Source organism: Notechis scutatus, chromosome Z (assembly GCF_049901735.1).
Source record: "Notechis scutatus isolate UNSWTSFEM ecotype Mainland chromosome Z, rNotScu1.2, whole genome shotgun sequence".
Lineage (NCBI taxonomy): Eukaryota > Metazoa > Chordata > Lepidosauria > Squamata > Elapidae > Notechis > Notechis scutatus.
The window spans coordinates 103,009,580-103,028,143 of NC_142025.1; the positions used below are offsets into that span (position 1 = coordinate 103,009,580).

At 40.6% G+C, this 18,564-nt stretch overlaps 1 protein-coding gene across 11 annotated transcripts in view; it reads left to right on the forward strand.

Annotated features, from left to right (window-relative positions):
* The window catches only part of CPT1C (carnitine palmitoyltransferase 1C), a 45,256-nt gene that overhangs the window by 20,833 nt on the left and 5,859 nt on the right, over positions 1–18,564 (forward strand). For 4 of the 11 annotated variants that reach the window (XM_087945231.1, XM_087945230.1, XM_087945229.1 and 1 more), the window contains 13 exons: positions 2,904–3,043; positions 3,888–4,059; positions 5,990–6,091; positions 8,056–8,193; positions 8,307–8,384; positions 8,497–8,604; positions 10,513–10,600; positions 13,023–13,218; positions 14,828–15,016; positions 15,375–15,480; positions 15,638–15,754; positions 16,565–16,729; positions 18,247–18,381. In XM_087945231.1, coding sequence (XP_087801357.1) covers positions 2,904–3,043; positions 3,888–4,059; positions 5,990–6,091; positions 8,056–8,193; positions 8,307–8,384; positions 8,497–8,604; positions 10,513–10,600; positions 13,023–13,218; positions 14,828–15,016; positions 15,375–15,480; positions 15,638–15,754; positions 16,565–16,729; positions 18,247–18,381 — 1,734 coding nt within the window. Of the gene's footprint in view, positions 1–2,903; positions 3,044–3,887; positions 4,060–5,989; positions 6,092–8,055; positions 8,194–8,306; positions 8,385–8,496; positions 8,605–10,512; positions 10,601–11,742; positions 11,828–13,022; positions 13,219–14,827; positions 15,017–15,374; positions 15,481–15,637; positions 15,755–16,564; positions 16,730–18,246; positions 18,382–18,564 lie in introns of all 11 variants that reach the window. The other 7 variants (XM_087945235.1, XM_087945238.1, XM_087945236.1 and 4 more) reach the window with 4 other exon arrangements.

An 18,564-nucleotide genomic window follows, 5' to 3' on the forward strand; every position in this document is an offset into this window, starting at 1 on the left:
ATACAAGATCAAATGCTACTTGAAAAACTGGCTGTGAAATCTTAATTGGGAGCCCTCAGGAGGGAAAAGAGTTCTGTGTACAGGTAGTGCTTGACTTACAACAGTTAATTTAGTGACCATTCAAAGTTACAACGTCACTGAAAAAAATAACATGACCATTTTTAACAGTTTACAACCATTTCAACATCCCCATGGCCACGTGATCAGAATTTAGATGCTTGGCAATTGACTCACATTTATGGGGTCATGCGATCGATCACCTTTTGCTACCTTCTGACAAGTAAAGTCAGTGAGAAAGCCAGATTCACTTAACAACTTACTTACTAAGATTCACTTACTAAGTCAGAGGTCTCCAAACTTGGCAACTTTAAGGCTTGTGGAGTTCAACTCACACAATTCCTCAGCCAGCTATGCTGCTGAGGAATTCTGGGAGTTGAAGTCCACAAGTCTTAAAGTTGCCAAGTTTGGGGACCCCTGTACTAAGTTAACAACTGCAGCGACATTCACTTAATTAATGTGGCAAGAAAGATCATAAAATCTTTCAACAAATGCCTCACTTAGCAACAGAAACTTTGAGCTGAATTATGGTCTTAAGTCGAGGACTACCTGTATTGGGGTATATAGTCAAAATGAAAGTTTGTTCTTGAGGATTCTTGCTGACACCAAAGTTGTCATCTGTAATATTTTAATAGTAAGGCTTGGAGTTCAGTCAAGAATATACCAGAGGACAGAGAATGAGTTCTTAACAATGTGAAAGAGAGATTTCATTGTCAGTTTTTAAATAACTAAAGAGCTGTGATTGCTTGGTTCTTTATTAGACAATTGAATTCATTACACAATTATTAACTACTATACTGTGAAGTTAATCATGTTGGCTTTATGTAGAATAGGGCTGTCAAAATTGCAGCCCGCAGGCTGGATGTGTCACTCGCTGGCCACGCCCATGCCTGGTTTAGTGAAGAGGGGGGAAGTCGCGATACGTCACATGATGCCACCGTGACAACACGAGTTTGACACCCCTGATGTAGAAGATTGAGGAAAATTGGCTCACATTTGGTAGCAAAGAGACCAAATGACAAGAAGAAGTACAGGTGTTAAAGAGGATTGGAGTATTGTCTGTAGAATGCAGCTCCCTGGTTGGGTTCATGGGTTGGGGTAGGGCATGGCTAGGGGTTTGGTGGAAGAGATAAAGATCAAGAGAATGACAAAGGGAAACTGGTTGGAGGCAGGGGCAAACCACTCCTGGAGAAAGAGGTTTGGGTACTGAACTTGTGGTGACATGGCTTTCAAGGTGAGAACAAAGTTACAGGATCTGTAGAGGCCCTAATCCCTGTTATTGTTGAATGCCAGGTCTATCTATAAAAAAATTCCTGAAATTTCACAGAGACTTACATTTCCAAATAGCCCAAAGACCATTCATAATGTTGTTCCTAGGATTTATCCCATTTGGTTGCAGGCATACAAGTAGTCATCAACTTATGACCACAATTGGGACTAGAACTTCTGCCACTAAGCAAGTCGGTCATTTAGTGACGTGTTAAATTTTTTAACCTTTTTTGCTATGACTGTTAAGTGAATCAAGTGGTCATTTAGGAATCCAACATTCCCTATTGACTTTGCTTGCTGGAAGCCAGCCAGGAAGATCACAAATTGTGATCAGGTAACACTGACATTGTAAATACATACTGGTTGCCCAAATTTTATCACATGACTGCAGGGATTCTGGAAAGTTGTAACTTCTAATGGTCAGTAAGCAAATGGTTGTAAGTTGAGGACTACCCGTATTGTATTTGCTTCAGTTCACAGAGCAAAGCTATTAATGCATGATGTGACAGGAGCTTTGTTTTTTCAGCTGCTTGTTCCAGAGCCTGATGCTGATTAGGACTGAGAGGAAGTGATGGGCTACACTAAAAGAAAGCAATTGGCTTTCTTGCCTAAGGAAAAAACTAGAGGCCTGGGTTTACTACTGCTAGTGCAACACCATAACCACTAGAGAGTGGCTCTCAACAAAGATCATTAATATTAAAAATTCTTATCCTTGAAGCAAAAATGTAAGTGCCGGTAGATTAGCTTTTAATGCTGGAATTATCTCAGAGGTTGTACATTTAATTGAAATGTAAACCAAACAGCTGCATTACTAAAAGGTAACCCTTCACATATACGTGCTAGTCATTTCCGGCTCTAGGGGGCAGTGCTAATCTCCATTTCAAAGCCGAAGAGTCAGCGCTGTCCAAAGACGTCTCCGTGGTCATGTGGCCGGCATGACTAAATGCTGAAGGCACATGGAACATTGTTACCTTTCCACCAAAATGGTCCCTATTTTTCTACTTGCATTTTACATGCTTTTGAACTGCTAGGTTGGCAGAAGTTGGGACAAGTAACAGGAGCTCACTTTGTTACGCAGTGCTAGGGATTCGAACCACCGAACTGCCAACCTTTCTGATTGACAAGCTCAGCATCTTAGCCACTGAGCCACCGTGTCCCCTAGTATGTTATATGTATGCATGTATGTTATATAGTATGTATGTAGTATGTTTAGTATGTTGAATTAATACAACATACTAAAGCTATAAAGAAGTTAAAACTAATAATTGTACAAAGGTAGCAATATATTTACTGAAATATATTGAAATAATATATCATAGTTAATTTATAGAAGTTCTTGCTGCTTCTGTGAAAAAAATAAAGATGAGGACAGTTTCCTTATATAAAAAATAAGGAAAGGAAGTTGGAGGATAATTTATGAATGTAGGCAAAAGTTCAACCTGTGAGTCATAGTTCCAAGAAAAAGATTTTATTTCTTCAGATACAGGTTAGAGTGCCAACGTAGCAGAAAATCAAAACTCTCAAGTTCTTTGTTTTCCTACCTCTCACCTCCATTTCCTTATATTGCCTCCAAACAGAATGGTTTTGTGACAGGTGTGTATCCCGCCAGCCCCTCCAGTTGGTTTTTCATGGTTACAGCCATCCTAGTAACCCAGTTCTCTCGTCTTGACCCCTCCATGGGCATGATTGACAAAATAAAGGAACATCTGCCAGTCAGGTAATTAGGGGAGAAAAAGAGACAAGTGTTCATGATGAACTAGTAACTGTTAATTTTGTCAGATGGGAGAAGCTAAGACCCAGTCAGACCTAATCGTTGAGTTCAGATAGCATCCTGTCATAGTGCCTTAATTTTGGCTGTAGCTGCAGCACACAGTTTCTATAACTGGGTAAAGAGTTAGCATTGTGGGGAATAACAGAAATCCAACATGCTTCCTGATTCCTATCTGCATTAATGCTTTATTATCCTGCATTAAGTGGATAATATTGTGTTTCATCACTCCAGTTATCTTTTCCCTATTAGCAAGACAGACAACATTGTGTATTAGGTAAGCAAAAGAATAAAAACTCACTCTCAGCCTACCAAAATGTCCATCCTGGCATAGAAAGCTCTTATATTGAATGAGACAAATCACCCAATATTTTCTGTACAGTGACATGCTTATTAAAACTTTTTCAGAGATTGTACATTTAATTGAAATGTAAACCAAGCAGCTGAATTACTACAACATACTAAAGCTATAAAGAAGTTAAAACTAATTGTACAAAGGCAGCTACTCGATTTTTAACTACCTTGGTTAAATGTATTGTGTGAACACAACCACTGACCATTTGCATTTTTCCATAGTTTGGGCAGAGGTATTTCAGAAATCTGAAGGGAAATGACTAACTCTGGGATATTTTGGATGTAACAAATGTGAACTAAGCATCAGATCATTCATTTCCCTTCCCTCTCCCCCCAATCTTTAACTGTCCTCAAAGTTTACTTGTAATCTACACAGATACAGGTTAGTTTTCTTGAAAGATTGACTTTGTCTTTCTTCCATCCTCCTCTTTTTCCCCAGCAATTATCTGTCAGATCAGGGCCTGAATGTCCTCAGTGTCCTGGCCTTTTCCACAGGACTGTGGCTGGCTCTCATTATGACCATGCGTAGCATTCTTAAGATGCTGCTATGCTACCATGGATGGATGTATGAGGAGCATGGTCGGATATCCAACACCACAAAGATCTGGTTGGTATGTACTTACAGAACAAGTATAGTCTTAGAATGCAAGTTGGATACGGTGCCAATTGTTGGTGGAGGGTATTGGTTCACGGGGTGGCATGTATAATTATCCTAGGTTTTGGCTACTATAACCCTGTGTGGAGCTGAAGCAGGCTTATAGCACAGAGCAAATAGGTTTTTCTAGCTAAAAATCTGGGAGTTTTCAACCCATCTGCCAAGTACTATATGAGCAAGGCTATCAGAGGAGAAACTACAAGTGTTTAATGCATTTATAGCAATTATATTTTTCCTCTCTTCTATAGCTCAGGTTATCATATTTATTCATTGAATTAAACAGTATGAGGGCAAAGATTTCTGTCTGGCTTTAAAAGTTAGGCACATATTGTTTTATAAAAGACAAAACCTTTTTCAAGTCAAGCTTGATCCCAGGTAACTTTGCATGTATATATTTATGCAGTTTTATTGGCAAACTTACATAATGCCAGTAATTTTGCGGGGCGGAGATGCTTTTTATCTTCCTAGTCTAACTTGCAACCTTGCTATACCCTGTAAGTTTCTCATCCAATCTTAGCTTTTGAGCTCAGGCACATTTAATAAGATGTTGCTACCAAATGCCTGAGGAAAAGAAACAAAACAAAAACTAAAAAACACTGTTCCAGAATACTCCTCCAGGATCTCAGGAGAATACTTCTGCAATGTTATTTTCATAAATAGGATAAGAAAGAAAGGAGGGACTTAAAGTCACCTAATGAGTAGGTTCTCCCTAACTTTCTTAGTACCATACCATCTAAGCAGTATACAGCTCACCTACAGAAAGGTACATCTCTGAGCTACTTACAATAGCTATGTTCAGGATCAAAGAGGAGATGAACAGTTTTAGCTAAAAAGTTAATGATGGTTTATATGAAAAATACCATGGAGCAGCTTTTCCCAATCCAATATCTTTTAGATATGTTGTTGTATTATACTTCTCATGGTCTGGCTGTATGGGATGATGAGATTTCCATTCAGCACACCTGAGAGGTACATATTTGAGAAGGCTGCTGGAGAAAAATGAGATGAAATATTGGGACATATCAGTTGAGAAGGAACCAAATGAGGAGCACAAATACATATTAAGACAGTTTAGCAGGTGTGTCTGTAATTCCCACAAAGGCATTTAGAAGAAGGAGTGATTATGCCTAAGAAGATCAGATTAGAATTTGGAGAAGACGTGAAAACATAAATATCCTTTGGGCTTAGTTCTCATATGACTGAGTGCTTCTACAAACAAACATAAAATCAGCTTCCAGATATGTAGTAAACTATGTCAGAAAAGGAGGAAGTTCCATCCAGAGTACAATGGTCTCACTACGTTCAATTAGCATCGATTCTCCTGGCGGGTGGGGGGTGTTACAGACCTACCACACGAGTCGAGAAAAAGGTGCAGTTTCATTAAAGAGGTGAAAGCCATATTCCTGCTGAGGAACCTTTCCCACTTTTGATCCAAAAAGCTGCAAAACCTTTGTTATAAACTTTAGACTAAACTTCTGTGCTGTCCGTAATGAACCTTGGTGGCTGCATTTTGTAGTAATCCAGTGTCAGGGCAACCTTAGTCAATCGTCTTCTAATAAAAAAGACAAGATGATTTTCCAGTTTCCCTTTTTTTCATATTAAAAATGACTGGAATGGCAATTGAATCTTGCATCAGCATAATTTATTGAAGGGTTTAGGAGGATGTAGGACAGGCTACTAAGCATAGATAGCTTTGCCCCACAATAGTTTTAGTAGTATCTGCTACCTGAAGCAAATATCTCACTGTCTTATAGCGGGATTCACCATGTCCTACAAAACAGGCCACTTTACTGTGAATTAGGTGAAAAAAATGCTGGAGGGAAAAAAAAGAACATGTTGAAATGTGGGGTCTTGCTCACTTCTCCCTTTATCCCCTCGTCTTATAGGCTTTGGTGAAAATCTTCTCTGGTCGTAAACCCATGTTGTATAGCTATCAGGCCTCACTGCCTCGCTTGCCTGTTCCAGCTATTACAGATACAATGCGGAGGGTGAGCTTTTGTCCATATTCTTCTTACTTACAAGTGGGCATTCAAAGGTTCTAATATTTCTTAGACACTTGGGTCTGAAGGTGAAGGAATGCATCTTCGAAGTAGTAGTGTTCACAGGAGGAGTCAAAACAAGGAAGACAAAGGCCTACATTTGCCATCTCCACTCCTTGTATTCCAACGATAGATGGTGATGTTTTTAGTTAGGATAATTTTAATACTAACCTGCATTGATTGCTGCTTTGAAAGTCTGCTACTTGATAGAAATAACTATTTGTGCAAACTAACCACAATGAATGTTATGTTAAAATGTTGTCTTGTTCTGACTGGAGACAAAGGAAGAAGTTTAAAAAGGGGGCTAATCTGAGAATCAGGTTTTCCATTGCTTGTTTGCAGTGGGAGTGATTCACTAAGATAACACATTTGAGTTATTCATTCATTGAGTTAATTGGACAGCATTTATGCATAGTTGCATAACAGTAAACCTCTGTAGATAAATTTCATGAATTAACAAATACTTTAACATAGAATTCTTCTTTCTCTGAGATGAGATAATTTATAATCTAACATTGCCAAATGCATCCAACAGTTACACTGTCTTAGCAAGAGAAAGCATTTTCTATTCTTTTGAACGGTTAACCATGTCATAATCATAAGAGATAAAAATTAGTATCTGAAGCCCTATAATTTGCATAGAGAAAAAATACTAATCTTTTTTTTTAAAAAAAATAGTAACTCCAAAACCAGCTCAAGGAGTGACAGAAACAGTTTGTAGGGTAGAAATCGGCAAAGTGAAGAAAGAATGCCATATGATAGATAGATAGATGATAGATAGATAGATAGATAGATAGATAGATAGATAGATAGATAGATAGATAGACAGACAGACAGACAGACAGACAGACAGACAGACAGACAGACAAATAAATAAATAAATACACACAAGGAATGGATTATCCTTGACAAAAGCAAAGCTGAAATCTTTAAAAAATGTATTTTGGATCTTTTGTTGTTGAGCCTTGGTGATGCAGTGGTTAGAATGCAGTACTGCAGACTACTTCTGCTGACTGCTGGCTGCCAGCAGTTTGGCAGTTTGAGTCCAACCAGCTCAAGGTTGACTCAGCTTTCCATCCTTATGAGGTCGATATAATGAGGATCCAGATTGTTGTGGACAATATGCTGACTCTGTAAACCACTTAGAGAGGGCTGTAAAGCACTGTGAAGCAATAACACTGTCTAATTGTTATTGCTATATTCTATCTATAGTACCGGTAATTAAATGAGAGTTTTACATGCAGGGCATTTTGAGGTTATCATGCGATTTCAACAAAAACATATAATACCTGGGTGACTTCAGCCACTGGTGAGCTGGGAAGGATGTTTTGAATGCTTCATGTTCTGAAAAACTGTTCATTGATAGCTTTTTTTTAGCTGAACTCTCCAAATTTTGGGGACTACAAGATCATAGCATCTCCAAGATATGATCGCCAAGTGTTACAGCTTTTTTATATTGCTGCTTTTAATTCCCCCACCCCTCCATGCGATTCTTCTCCACGGCACAGAACCTTTACAGATATGAAAATATTCATTTATGATTCATCGTTTCACATTAGGAAACATAATTTTTCTTCTTCTTTCATTATCCTAGAAACTGCTTGATTTCCATCTCTATGATTGAAACTGCCTAAAATTGAGACAATCACTAGATAATAACAGAAAGAGAAAACTAGGGAAGTCTGAACTTATATCCCTATCTACAATTTTCTGAAGCTCTTGAACTTCTTTTTCATGCATCTACAAAGATGCATACTTCCACGCCTACAAGGCGTCTGGTTTCAATTGCTCTTGTAGGAGAATGAATGGGGACAAATGTCTTCTCTTGAATTTGGGATGAGGAAGGCTTTTGGATAAAAGAATGAACTCTGTACTTGCCAAGATCTAATTCCACATTTTTCTTTCTCCCTTAGTATCTGGAATCCATACGACCTCTGATGACCGATACAGAATTCCATCGAATGACAGGCCTTGTCCGTGACTTTGAACGGACCCTTGGACCACATCTGCAGTGGTATCTCACACTGAAATCTTGGTGGGCACCCAACTATGTGAGTGGGTCTTTTAAAGGGAAGGGCTCTTTGGGAAGAACAGTGTAGTACACTGAGAATATGTATATGGTGCTGTCTTTTTAATTTCTCTTTTTCCACCCATCTCTTGCCAGGTAAGTGATTGGTGGGAAGAGTATGTGTATCTCCGTGGAAGGAGCCCCCTGATGGTAAATAGCAACTATTATGCCATGGTGAGTTAGAAGCTAGAGAAGAATACCAACCCTTGAACAGGACATTTTTCTTCCAGATCTTCTGACCAAACTTTCTTCCCATGTTTTCATTTCTTCTGCGCTCATTTTTCAGGATTTCCTTTATGTAACACCTACTCCAGTCCAAGCTGCTCGTGCTGGGAATCTTGTTTATGCCATACTGTTGTACCGACGCAAACTCATCCGGGAGGAAATCAAACCAGTGAGTGAGATCAAAATGTAGCGAGGATAGGAACCTCTGCCCGAATTAGTTAGTGGAGTCAGACTGAGAACAAGAAGATTTATACAGGTGCTCTTGAATTTCTATTGCTAAGCAAGAAAGCGGTTAAATGAGTCAGACCCAATTTTATAACCTCCTTTTGTTATGGTTTTAAACAAATTACTCATGGTTGTTAAGTGGTTGTTATCCAATTGTTAAGGAAATTCAGTTTCCCCCACTGCTTGTGCTAGTTGGAAGCCAGCTAAGAGGGTCACAAATAGCAATTACATAAATATATTAAATATATGCCTGTTGCCAAGCACCAGAATTTTGGTCACGTCACCATGGTGAAGCTGCAATGGTCATAAGTGTGTGAGACCAGTCATAAGCATGAGAATCAGACTATTTTTAGCACCGGCATAACTTTGAATGGTTGCTAAACCGGCATAACTTTGAATGGTTGCTAAATGGTCATAAGTCAAGGATTCACATGTAATTGCTTTCCTCCTGCAGAGAGGAAAAAGGAATAAAAGCATGGCCACTTCTTAATGTATTCCAAGCTTGCTCATTTCACTTCATAAAGCTCATTTCACTTCCCCAAACTGGGACTCTCCAGATAAAGTGAAGTACAATCCTCAAAATCACAATACTTGATAGGTTTTGGAAATTATAGTCTCAAACACATGCTAGGTTAGAAAAGGCTGCATTTTCTGAAAGGGATTTTCAGTTTTATCTTTTAAAAATACAGGCATGTTTCTCATACCATTTGATAGTTTTGCCCTTATGGTCAGTTTAGTTTGCTGCTGTGCTTTCAAAAATGGAAGGACTTACAAACTAATGTTAATGCTAAACTAACCATATCATTTGTGTAGCACACATCACTGAAAAAGTTTCATTGGTCTTAACTAGACAAAGGGGAAGAGGAGATGTAGAAAGAGCCAGAACTGTGGTGCAAGCATAGTCTACAAAATCACAATGAATCCCACATTTTCTTCCAGGACTCATGTTAAGGAATTTCTGGGGTATGTTGGTGCCCTGAAAAAAGAAAAGCCATATTTGCATATCTGGTTTGCTTATGAGATTAAGTTAAAACTAAACACAGATTATGGTTTAGTTTCACATGTTAATCAGGCCAATTATTTGCAAAGGATCTCAGTGAAATTCACAGATGAACATCAATTTTACTCCTAGCCTTGCTGATCTAAGGGATAAAATGATAATACGTGCTTATGCTACTTAATGTTTAATGTTTTTTTAGTGTCACGGCAATTGCATGATGTTCCAGTTCTGTGGAGGACAGTTGTTCTTTTTCTAGATCTAAACTGTTTAATTGTTGCTGCAGAGCAAGCAATATATATATGAATTTCTCCTTCGGTGTGGGCAGGAGCTACTCTGGACTGAGATTTTTGCAGTTCATTTGAAGTAAAAACAACAAAACCACAACCAGGAGATCAAATCCTGTATTCACACCACAACTGTTTTGAGTTTGTCTCAAGCACAACTTAGGGTTCAAATACTGAATTGGTTCTTTGAAAATATGCAGCAAAGAAAAAGGTAGAAAAGAGGCTTAAATCAAAGCTATAGGGGAATGAAAATGGACCTACCCCAATATCGTGGGCCGAGTATTATATCAGCTTAAATGCACAGGTAGCTTTGCTTTGCTTATTAAATGCAAGACAGCACTGCCAGCTGCATTATAAAGTCCAAGTCATGCTTCTTTTTCTCAGCGATCTTTCTACACGTTTGATCATTGGGCTTTTTGCTTGTTACATTTATTTATACTTTGATTTTAAAAGTTCCTTAAATGTTCTAGGATCACCGAGTATACTAAAGATAACAACAATAAATATCTTCTCTGTTTGGTTTCCTTTTCCCCATCTAATCTTGGGGTTCCTTGTCACCTGATATCAGAGCATGGTTCCTAATTCCTTCATCCCCCTCTGTTCGGCCCAGTGGCAGCGCCTCTTCAACACCACCCGGTTGCCTGGGGAGGGGCAGGGTAAGTGAACTGGAAGTCCCTGAGAAGCAACCTCCTTTTCACATCTGGCTATGGGAGACTTGTGCAATATGAATCTCCTCTGTGGGGTCTTTTGCTTGGTTTTCTGGTCCATATCTTCAGTGTTGCATTCTATGATGTCAGGACTTACCCATAATTCTCTAAATCCTTCTGTCTTAATCATCCCTTCACAACTTGGTGTCTTCTGTGAGTGTTGTGCCAATACTTTCATTATCTCCAGCAGTATAGTGTCATATGGCTAGGAATGATGGTAGCTATTGCAGTCTACTCAGAGGTGGGAATTCTATCAGTTCGCATCTATTCGCTAGAACCGGTTGTTAACATTCTAAGCAGTTCAGAACACCGGTTGTTAGAAGAAATTACTGGCCTAATCCTGTAAGGAAGGCAGGAAGGAAACATTCTGGTGTTGCTTACAGAAACTGCCTCTCCATTAAGCTTTATTACATTCTTGGCAGGACTAGACTTCCTGTCTCTGGAACTTCTCTGGAGTTTTTTTTTTCCTCCTTTGCTGGTACTTTGCTTGTGTGGAGTGACCATTCAAAGTTACAATGGCACTGAAAAAAGTGACTTATGACCATTTTTCACACTTACGACTGTTGCAGCATCCCCACAGTCATGAGAGGCCAGGTGAGGAGATGTGTGCCTCGATGTGAGTGATATTGAGTTGGTCACACCCAGCCAATAACATGACCACCAAGCCATGTCCACCCAGTCACATGACTACCAAGCCACGCCCACCACCTAAGCCATGCCCACATAACTGGTTGTTAAAATTTTTGAATCCCACCCCTGAATCTACTTCATGTTGAATGGTAGAAGTCATTCTAAGGTACTAAGTTGGCAATCAGTCACTGTCACTGTCTTTAAAGAATAAAATCCCTTCTTGCTCTTGTCAACATAGATAACTCACGCATATTAATGGTCAGAACTGGAGAACTTTTGGAGCTTGGCCTACCCATTGGGTTCTTTTCTTGGCAGGACTATTCAAGTTGCTAGAAGAAGTAAAAATTCTCCTTGGGTTCTTTTTTACTTCTTTCAAAGCTTCATGGCAGGCAAATCTTCTTGATTATTCCTTCGGTCTCTCTGTTTCTTTCTTTCTTTTCTTGCTTCCCTCTGCTTCTCAGATGCTGATCCAAGGTTGCCTGCCAATGTGCTCAGCTCAGTATGAACGCATGTTTAATACAACCCGTGTGCCTGGTCTGGAGGGAGGTAGGACGCTTCTACATACCCTGTCCTCCTTTTCCAACAAATACCTGCACACTGTCATGTGGATTGGACTATTTCCCCCCTACATGCCTTGTCCTGCAGCCATGTTTTATTTTAAAGCAGGGTGGGGAACCTATGCTTCTCCAGATGTAAAGAATGGGACTTATAAGGTGAAGGATGGGTCCAAACCTCTCAAAGGTCTTTTTTATAAGACTTTTAGAGAACCAATCCTGATTAGCAAACCTGGGGATGGTTCTTAATAGATTCTTTTTGGTGTTCAAAACTTGGACCCTCAACCAAGTTATATACTGTGCCCTTAAAATTAGAAGTGGGCAATCTGTTAGTTCTTGGATGCCCCTCTTAATCAATGAGAAAGCTGCAATAAGCAGAACACAATGATAAAAAGTTAAAGAGCTTTATGAAGCAAAGTCACTCCAGTAGTTTCCTTTTTTCCCTTCTGGATTTTCATTATTTATTTGTGGGCTTCTAAGATTTTAAAATAATCCTACAGTTTAAGTACTTAAATTCAAGTGTTGTTAGATTTGTGTTTGAATCTGACTGTTGCATCAATATTGAACTGCTCAGAATCTTTTGACTAGGGTAGTATAGATGCCTGAGCAAATACATTTGCACATGTGGCAAAGTGTGACAATGTCCAATATGGGGGGGGAAATTGCCACCAGTTTCTAGCAACTGTGATTGTAAACAGGCTCCAATAATTGCACAAAAAATATACCCCACCTAAACAATATTAAAAGGTTAAGGGGACATGTGCAGGTCTTGCACACAGGGCTGCAAAGAGAAAAATGGGCATTTGTTTCAGCTCCTGTTCTTTGTGTGCAGCCTTCTTTAATTAATCTTTGACTACGGCAGCTTTCCTTAGTTGGTACACTTTAGAGGTATAAGAATTTCCACTCACATTTTGCTGGCTGGGAATTTTGGATAGAGAAAGTGCAAGTGTTTGCTGCAATTGCTTGAATATAAAGTGCTTGACCTGTTACTATTTTATTAAAATCAGAACTATTGGCCTGGGATGAGAGATAAATTTGAATTATAGTACAGGACATAACCTTTCACTGAATTACAATTCCTCTTTTTCCTTGGAGGGGCTCTGAGGGAAGAAGCAGGTGGCTAGGCTGCCTATACATTGAGTGAGATCCAGTGGAGTTTTTATTTTGTTTATGTCCTTGCTACCCAGATAAGATCCAACATCTACAAAACAGTGATCACATTGCAGTATACCATGCAGGACGCTTATTTCGGGTATCGTTGTATTACAACGGGAAGCTGCTGGAACCCTGTGAACTTCAGGCACAGTTTGAAGCTATCCTTTATGACCCTACACCCCCTCTTCCCGGGGAGGAGAAACTGCCTTCAATGACTGCAGGTGAAAGGTGAGAAGCTGACCTGTCCTTGATCCAGACTTTCAGTAAGTTGGACTTGTGATAGCTGACAGATGGGCTGATTCACACTATGCTCCTTTTTCATTCAATGGGCTTGAAGAGTGTTAAGAGTTTTGCAGCGTTAATTCAGTGCCAGAAAAATAAACACAGATGCCTGATGCTTCATTTAACATCTTTATAAACATAATAAGTAGATTTTACAAACCAGTTGTAGATTTCTCCAACATGAAGCAAACTCAGACAGAAGAAGACATGTTACAAGTTCAGAGGTTCAGCAGCAACTCAGGAGCTCAAAAACAGACATCAGTTTCACTTTAGTTCAGCAGGCAAGCAGAGGATAGAAGCAGTTTCATTTCAATAGACAGACTCAGAGCTCAACTAGGAGTTTAATATAGAGCCACTCCCAGGCTACTTTTAGTTTCAGTTTCCAGCCTAGGCTACTTCTAGTTTCAGTTTCCAAACTGTCCTCACTAGCTGATTTAGTTGCTATGCCTATTCATTGGCTGACCTTGTTACCATGCTCTATTCCAGTTCATGAATATACTCTGACAAAGAAAATAACTTTAGATAGAAATTCAAGTTTATCCCGGGAGGCTGGTGTTGTTGTGCAGTGTGAGTTGTGTGGTGTGGCCTTCAAGGCCTCTACATCCCATTAGTTGTCCTGCTTCTCCACTCTGCGGTTAACTGTCCTGTTCTACCCTCATGTCAGGCTGCCTGTCACTGCCTTGCTTCCCTGTCCCTTCACGCCCTGCCACTTCTTTATGCTGTTCTTTACTTTTGCTCCCCACCACGTGGATACATTTATATATTTGAGTGTACTTTTAACTTCTTTGTTTCTTATTTAAGGAGTGCTTGGCTCACCTGGTTCGCACCCTCCTCTGTCTTAGATGGCCCTGCCCACTTCAGGAGGGCAAGTCCCATGCCTTTCAGAAGCCTCTGGGGCCCTCCATTCACTGGAGATGGTGAAGACCCTAGCTTAAGACGAGCTCATCCTCTTTCATGTTAAATGAAATACTGAATACTAAAGGGCAGTCACTTGGAGCCCTTTAGACTGTTGTGGTCTTCATTCCAGTATTATGCAACCCACAAAGCTAAGGTGGCTCATGCACAACCATAGTTGACTTGGTAGAGCGCAAGGGAGGGAATGGCAAAGAGATGGTAGAAAAGAGTGAATGAACCTCTGCTCGCTTTGGAATTTCTATCATCTCCATACCTACCTTTCCTCCTTCCAGAGGAAAACCAGTATTGGACTGGGAAAGAATCAATTGTTCCTTCCTTTATCCCTACCATAATAACTGATCTTAGGAGTTCTGACAGTCCTTTCTTTGCATCCTTTCACTGTTTATGCTTATGAAGCCGAAAGAGATACAAGTCCATGCAGTGACTTCAAAGGGGGATAAAGGAAGGGGTACCCTCTGGGTTCTCCTTTAATATGGAACAGAACATGTTAGAATTAGGGAAACAATCACCCATTCTCACCAAAGTCAAATGTTACTTCTTTGGATCAGGGTTTCCATAATAGACTTTCTTATTTCATTGAGGCCACTTCCATGAATTAACACTGCCCTATCCTAACTCTGATGGTTTAATGTTTTTGTAGAGATGCCTGGGCCCGGGCCCGCCAGACCTACTTCCAGTCTGGGATTAACAAGCAGTCCTTGAATATCATTGAGAAAGCTGCTTTCTTTCTCACTCTTGACACAAGTGAACAGGGCCTGCGAGAGCCCAATCCAGGTCAGGCTTTGGATGGCTATGCGAAATCCTTGCTACACGGACACGGCTGTGACAGGTAGGTATATCCTCTCTGCAACCTGCAAAAATGGCACGTCAGAAGTCATAAGGGTCTTGGGTCATATATTCTTCACATTTCTTGAACAGAGGAGTTGTACCAAAATATCACTTCCTTCATACTAAAAAAAAAAAAAAAAGACTTTCCCCATGAGGCCTCCTTGTATGCCAGTAGACATTCCTCCAGTATCAGTGGTAAAATGAAGTGCAAGAGATCAGCGTCAGGATATGCTCTGTTGCCAGGCTCCTGAAACAAATTGTTTTGTGCCCCCAAGATGGAGGCATGCATGTCCATGTGTGTATCTTTGATTATGAGAAGAATAGGCTATAGAAAAGAGGATGCTACTCTTTTCTCACAGGTGGTTTGACAAATCTTTCAACTTGATTGTTTACCGCAACGGGAAAGCCGGAGTCAATGCAGAACACTCATGGGCAGATGCACCTATTGTTGCACATCTTTGGGAGGTAAAGCTCCAGTTGGGTTCTCCAGCATAGGGAGGGGTGACATGGAGAATACTTGGTTTCTCTGGGGTACTAGGGAGTGGGGTGCTAGCTCAATACGAAGGATGCAGCTAGGCAATCAAAGCAGTTGAGCTTTCTCTTGGATGTCCTTTTTTCATAGTACACACTTGCCACAGATGCATTCCAGCTGGGATATGATGATGATGGGAACTGCAAAGGCAAGATGGACCCCAGCGTCCCTCCACCCCAAAAACTGGAGTGGGAAATATCATCAGAGGTAAGTTCAGGCTCTGGTGAAGACAAAAGATGTACACACACACACACACACACATATACACACAGAATGGTATGTCAGCTGGGTTTGCGATAGGACAGTGTTAATTCATGGAAGTGGCCTTAATGAAATAAGAAAGTGTCAATATGTATAGGCGCAGATACACGTATTACAGAAAGAATTGTAGCTGAGGGGACTTTTAATGTTTCGGAGTGGCCTTCTTTATTTTGCTGTCTTTCTTCAACAATGCTAATTGAAAATTGATTAAATTAGTTAAAAGCCTTTCAGTTAAGTTTGCACAATATGCTAAGCTTGGTTAAATCTAACCCTTTGCTTTTCTTCTCATTTAGCATCTTGTGGGTAAATCTAGCTCATGAGTTAGTTCAATAACCATGTTAAGTAATTTATGAAACTCTTAAACAATACATTAAATATTTTTTTCTTGATAAAATTTGATGGTTGGCTGCTGAATTTAATGGTGTGAATTTTGGAGACTTTAAGGATTGCAAAGGGAGATAGAGAGATTGCCCATCCCTTTATTATTATTTATTTTTGAATTGAATTGGAGCAGTTTCACTCTATAGTCACTTTAGGCAGTTCACAATACATTATACATAATGTACAGGGTATAAGCCCATTGCCCATTGCTGGTTAATTTCATTACTCCTCAAGACTCTTCTGAAGACTAAAGTTAGTAGACTCTTCAGACAGAAATAAGCTATTGGGAAGGAAACTAGAAATAAGGGAAAGCTGATTTTCCTATGACATCTGCTATATGCTTTGCTAATTGTTTCTGTTTCTTATTCTTGACAGTGCCAACAGGTGATCTTGCAGTCCTTTGTTTTGGCCCACACTTTGGCCAGTGATGTTGATTTTCATGTCTTTACCTTTAAAGACTTTGGCAAAGGCCACATCAAGAAATGCCGCACTAGTCCGGATGCTTTCATCCAGCTTGCCCTTCAACTAGCACATTTTCGGGTAAGACACTTGATAAACTAGTTGTGTTAAAGGCAACTGGGCTAAGATAAATACCGTGTTTCTCACAAAATAAGGTTGGGCCTTATTTTTTTTTGAGCCCTGAAAAACGGCTAGGACATCTTTTCTGGAGTGAATTAATTAACCAGTGCCGTCTCCAACAACAGCATCTGAGTTGCTCCTGCTTTCCCCCCGTCCCCGTAACAACAGGAAAAAAAAGATTTTGAGGTACCTGGGAGCGCCGTGCGCTGTGTTTTAGTTTAATCCGGCGGCTGGGTGGGTGTGAGAAGAGCCGAGCGCGTCTCTGCTGCTGCTACCCTTGGTGCTCCAGCCTCGGGCTCTGCAAGTTTGCAAAGTCCCGGTACGCAGCCGTTCCTGCATTCAAGCACCCAGGCCGAGCTGCAGCTATCCCTCTCTCGCCAGCACCATCTCCAATAACAGCGGCAGCAGTGGCGGGAACTGTGGAAGTTACAGAGGCTGCTTCCCCACCCAAGAAGCGGCTGAAATGCTTCCACGGTTCTCACCGCTGCTGCCGCTGTTATTGGAGATGGCGCTGGCGAGAGAGGGACAACTGCAGCTCGGCCTGGGCGCTTGAATGCAGGAATGGGCTGCGCACCAGGACTTCTGCAAACTTGCAGAGCCCAAGGCTGGAGCACCAAGGGTAGCAGCAGCAAAGACGCTCGCTCGGCTCTTCTCACACCCACCCAGCTGCTCGGGATTAAACCAAAATGCAGCGCGCGGCACTCCCAGGTACCTCAAAATCTTTCTTTTTCCTGTTGTTACGGGGATGGGGGAAAAGCGGGAGCGACTCGAACGCTGTTGTTGGAGACGGCGCTGGCGAGAGAGGCACCAGCACCGGTGGGAACCGTGGAAGCTACGGAGGCCTGAGAAGCGGCTGAAATGCTGCCGGACATCCACACCAATGCCGCCCGCCTGCTGACCTGGCTAAGGGAGCCCTCAGTGCTCCCCCATAGTGTTAGGACCGGCTGATGGTAAGGCGTAGCTGCCCGCGGGGCACTCCTAATGGCAAGTTCCCCCGCCTCCCCCAATTTCGCATGTTTTAAACTAGGCCTAAATTTGAGGGGAGGGGCTTAATTTCATTTTATGCCTAGAAAACATTCTGGGTCTTCCTATTGGGGGGGGGGGGCGTATTGTTGGAGAAACACGATATGTTGCTGATTTCAAAACATTACAATTAGGGAATTATTGGAGAAAATAATTGAAGAAAAAGTCTTTTTTATATACCAAAATAATTAGTAACTTTGATTGCATTTATAAAGAAGAAATTAACTGGAACTATTTTGATTCAGGGTTGTTCAGGTACTTGTAATCTGAATTTTGTTAACAGAATACCTTAGGTTCATGCTTCTAGAAGAACATTTCGCCTTTTCTGATCTAAAAGGCTATATTTTTCCACCTCCATGGCATCAACAATTTACTTTGCTTAATTTTTCCAAGGACAATACTCAAGTAGAGAGCCCTTTCTTGTGAGTCTATATATATTCCTCTTGCTGTTCTAGGACATGAACAAGTTCTGTCTCACTTATGAAGCATCTATGACTCGTCTTTTTCGGGAAGGCCGAACAGAAACAGTTCGTTCCTGCACCATTGAATCTTGCAACTTTGTGAAGGCAGTGGTGGATCATGCTCAAACCGTGAGTTCTGATGTGTTATTGAGAATGGTTTTTGGGAAAGTCAGTGAGTTATAATAATTTATAACACAACATTACAAATGAGAGGGTTACAAGTTTGATGCTGCTACAGGTAGTCCTTGATTTATACAATTTGTTCAGTGATTGTTCAATTACAGCCAAAAGAACAAAGATGGAGGGAAGATG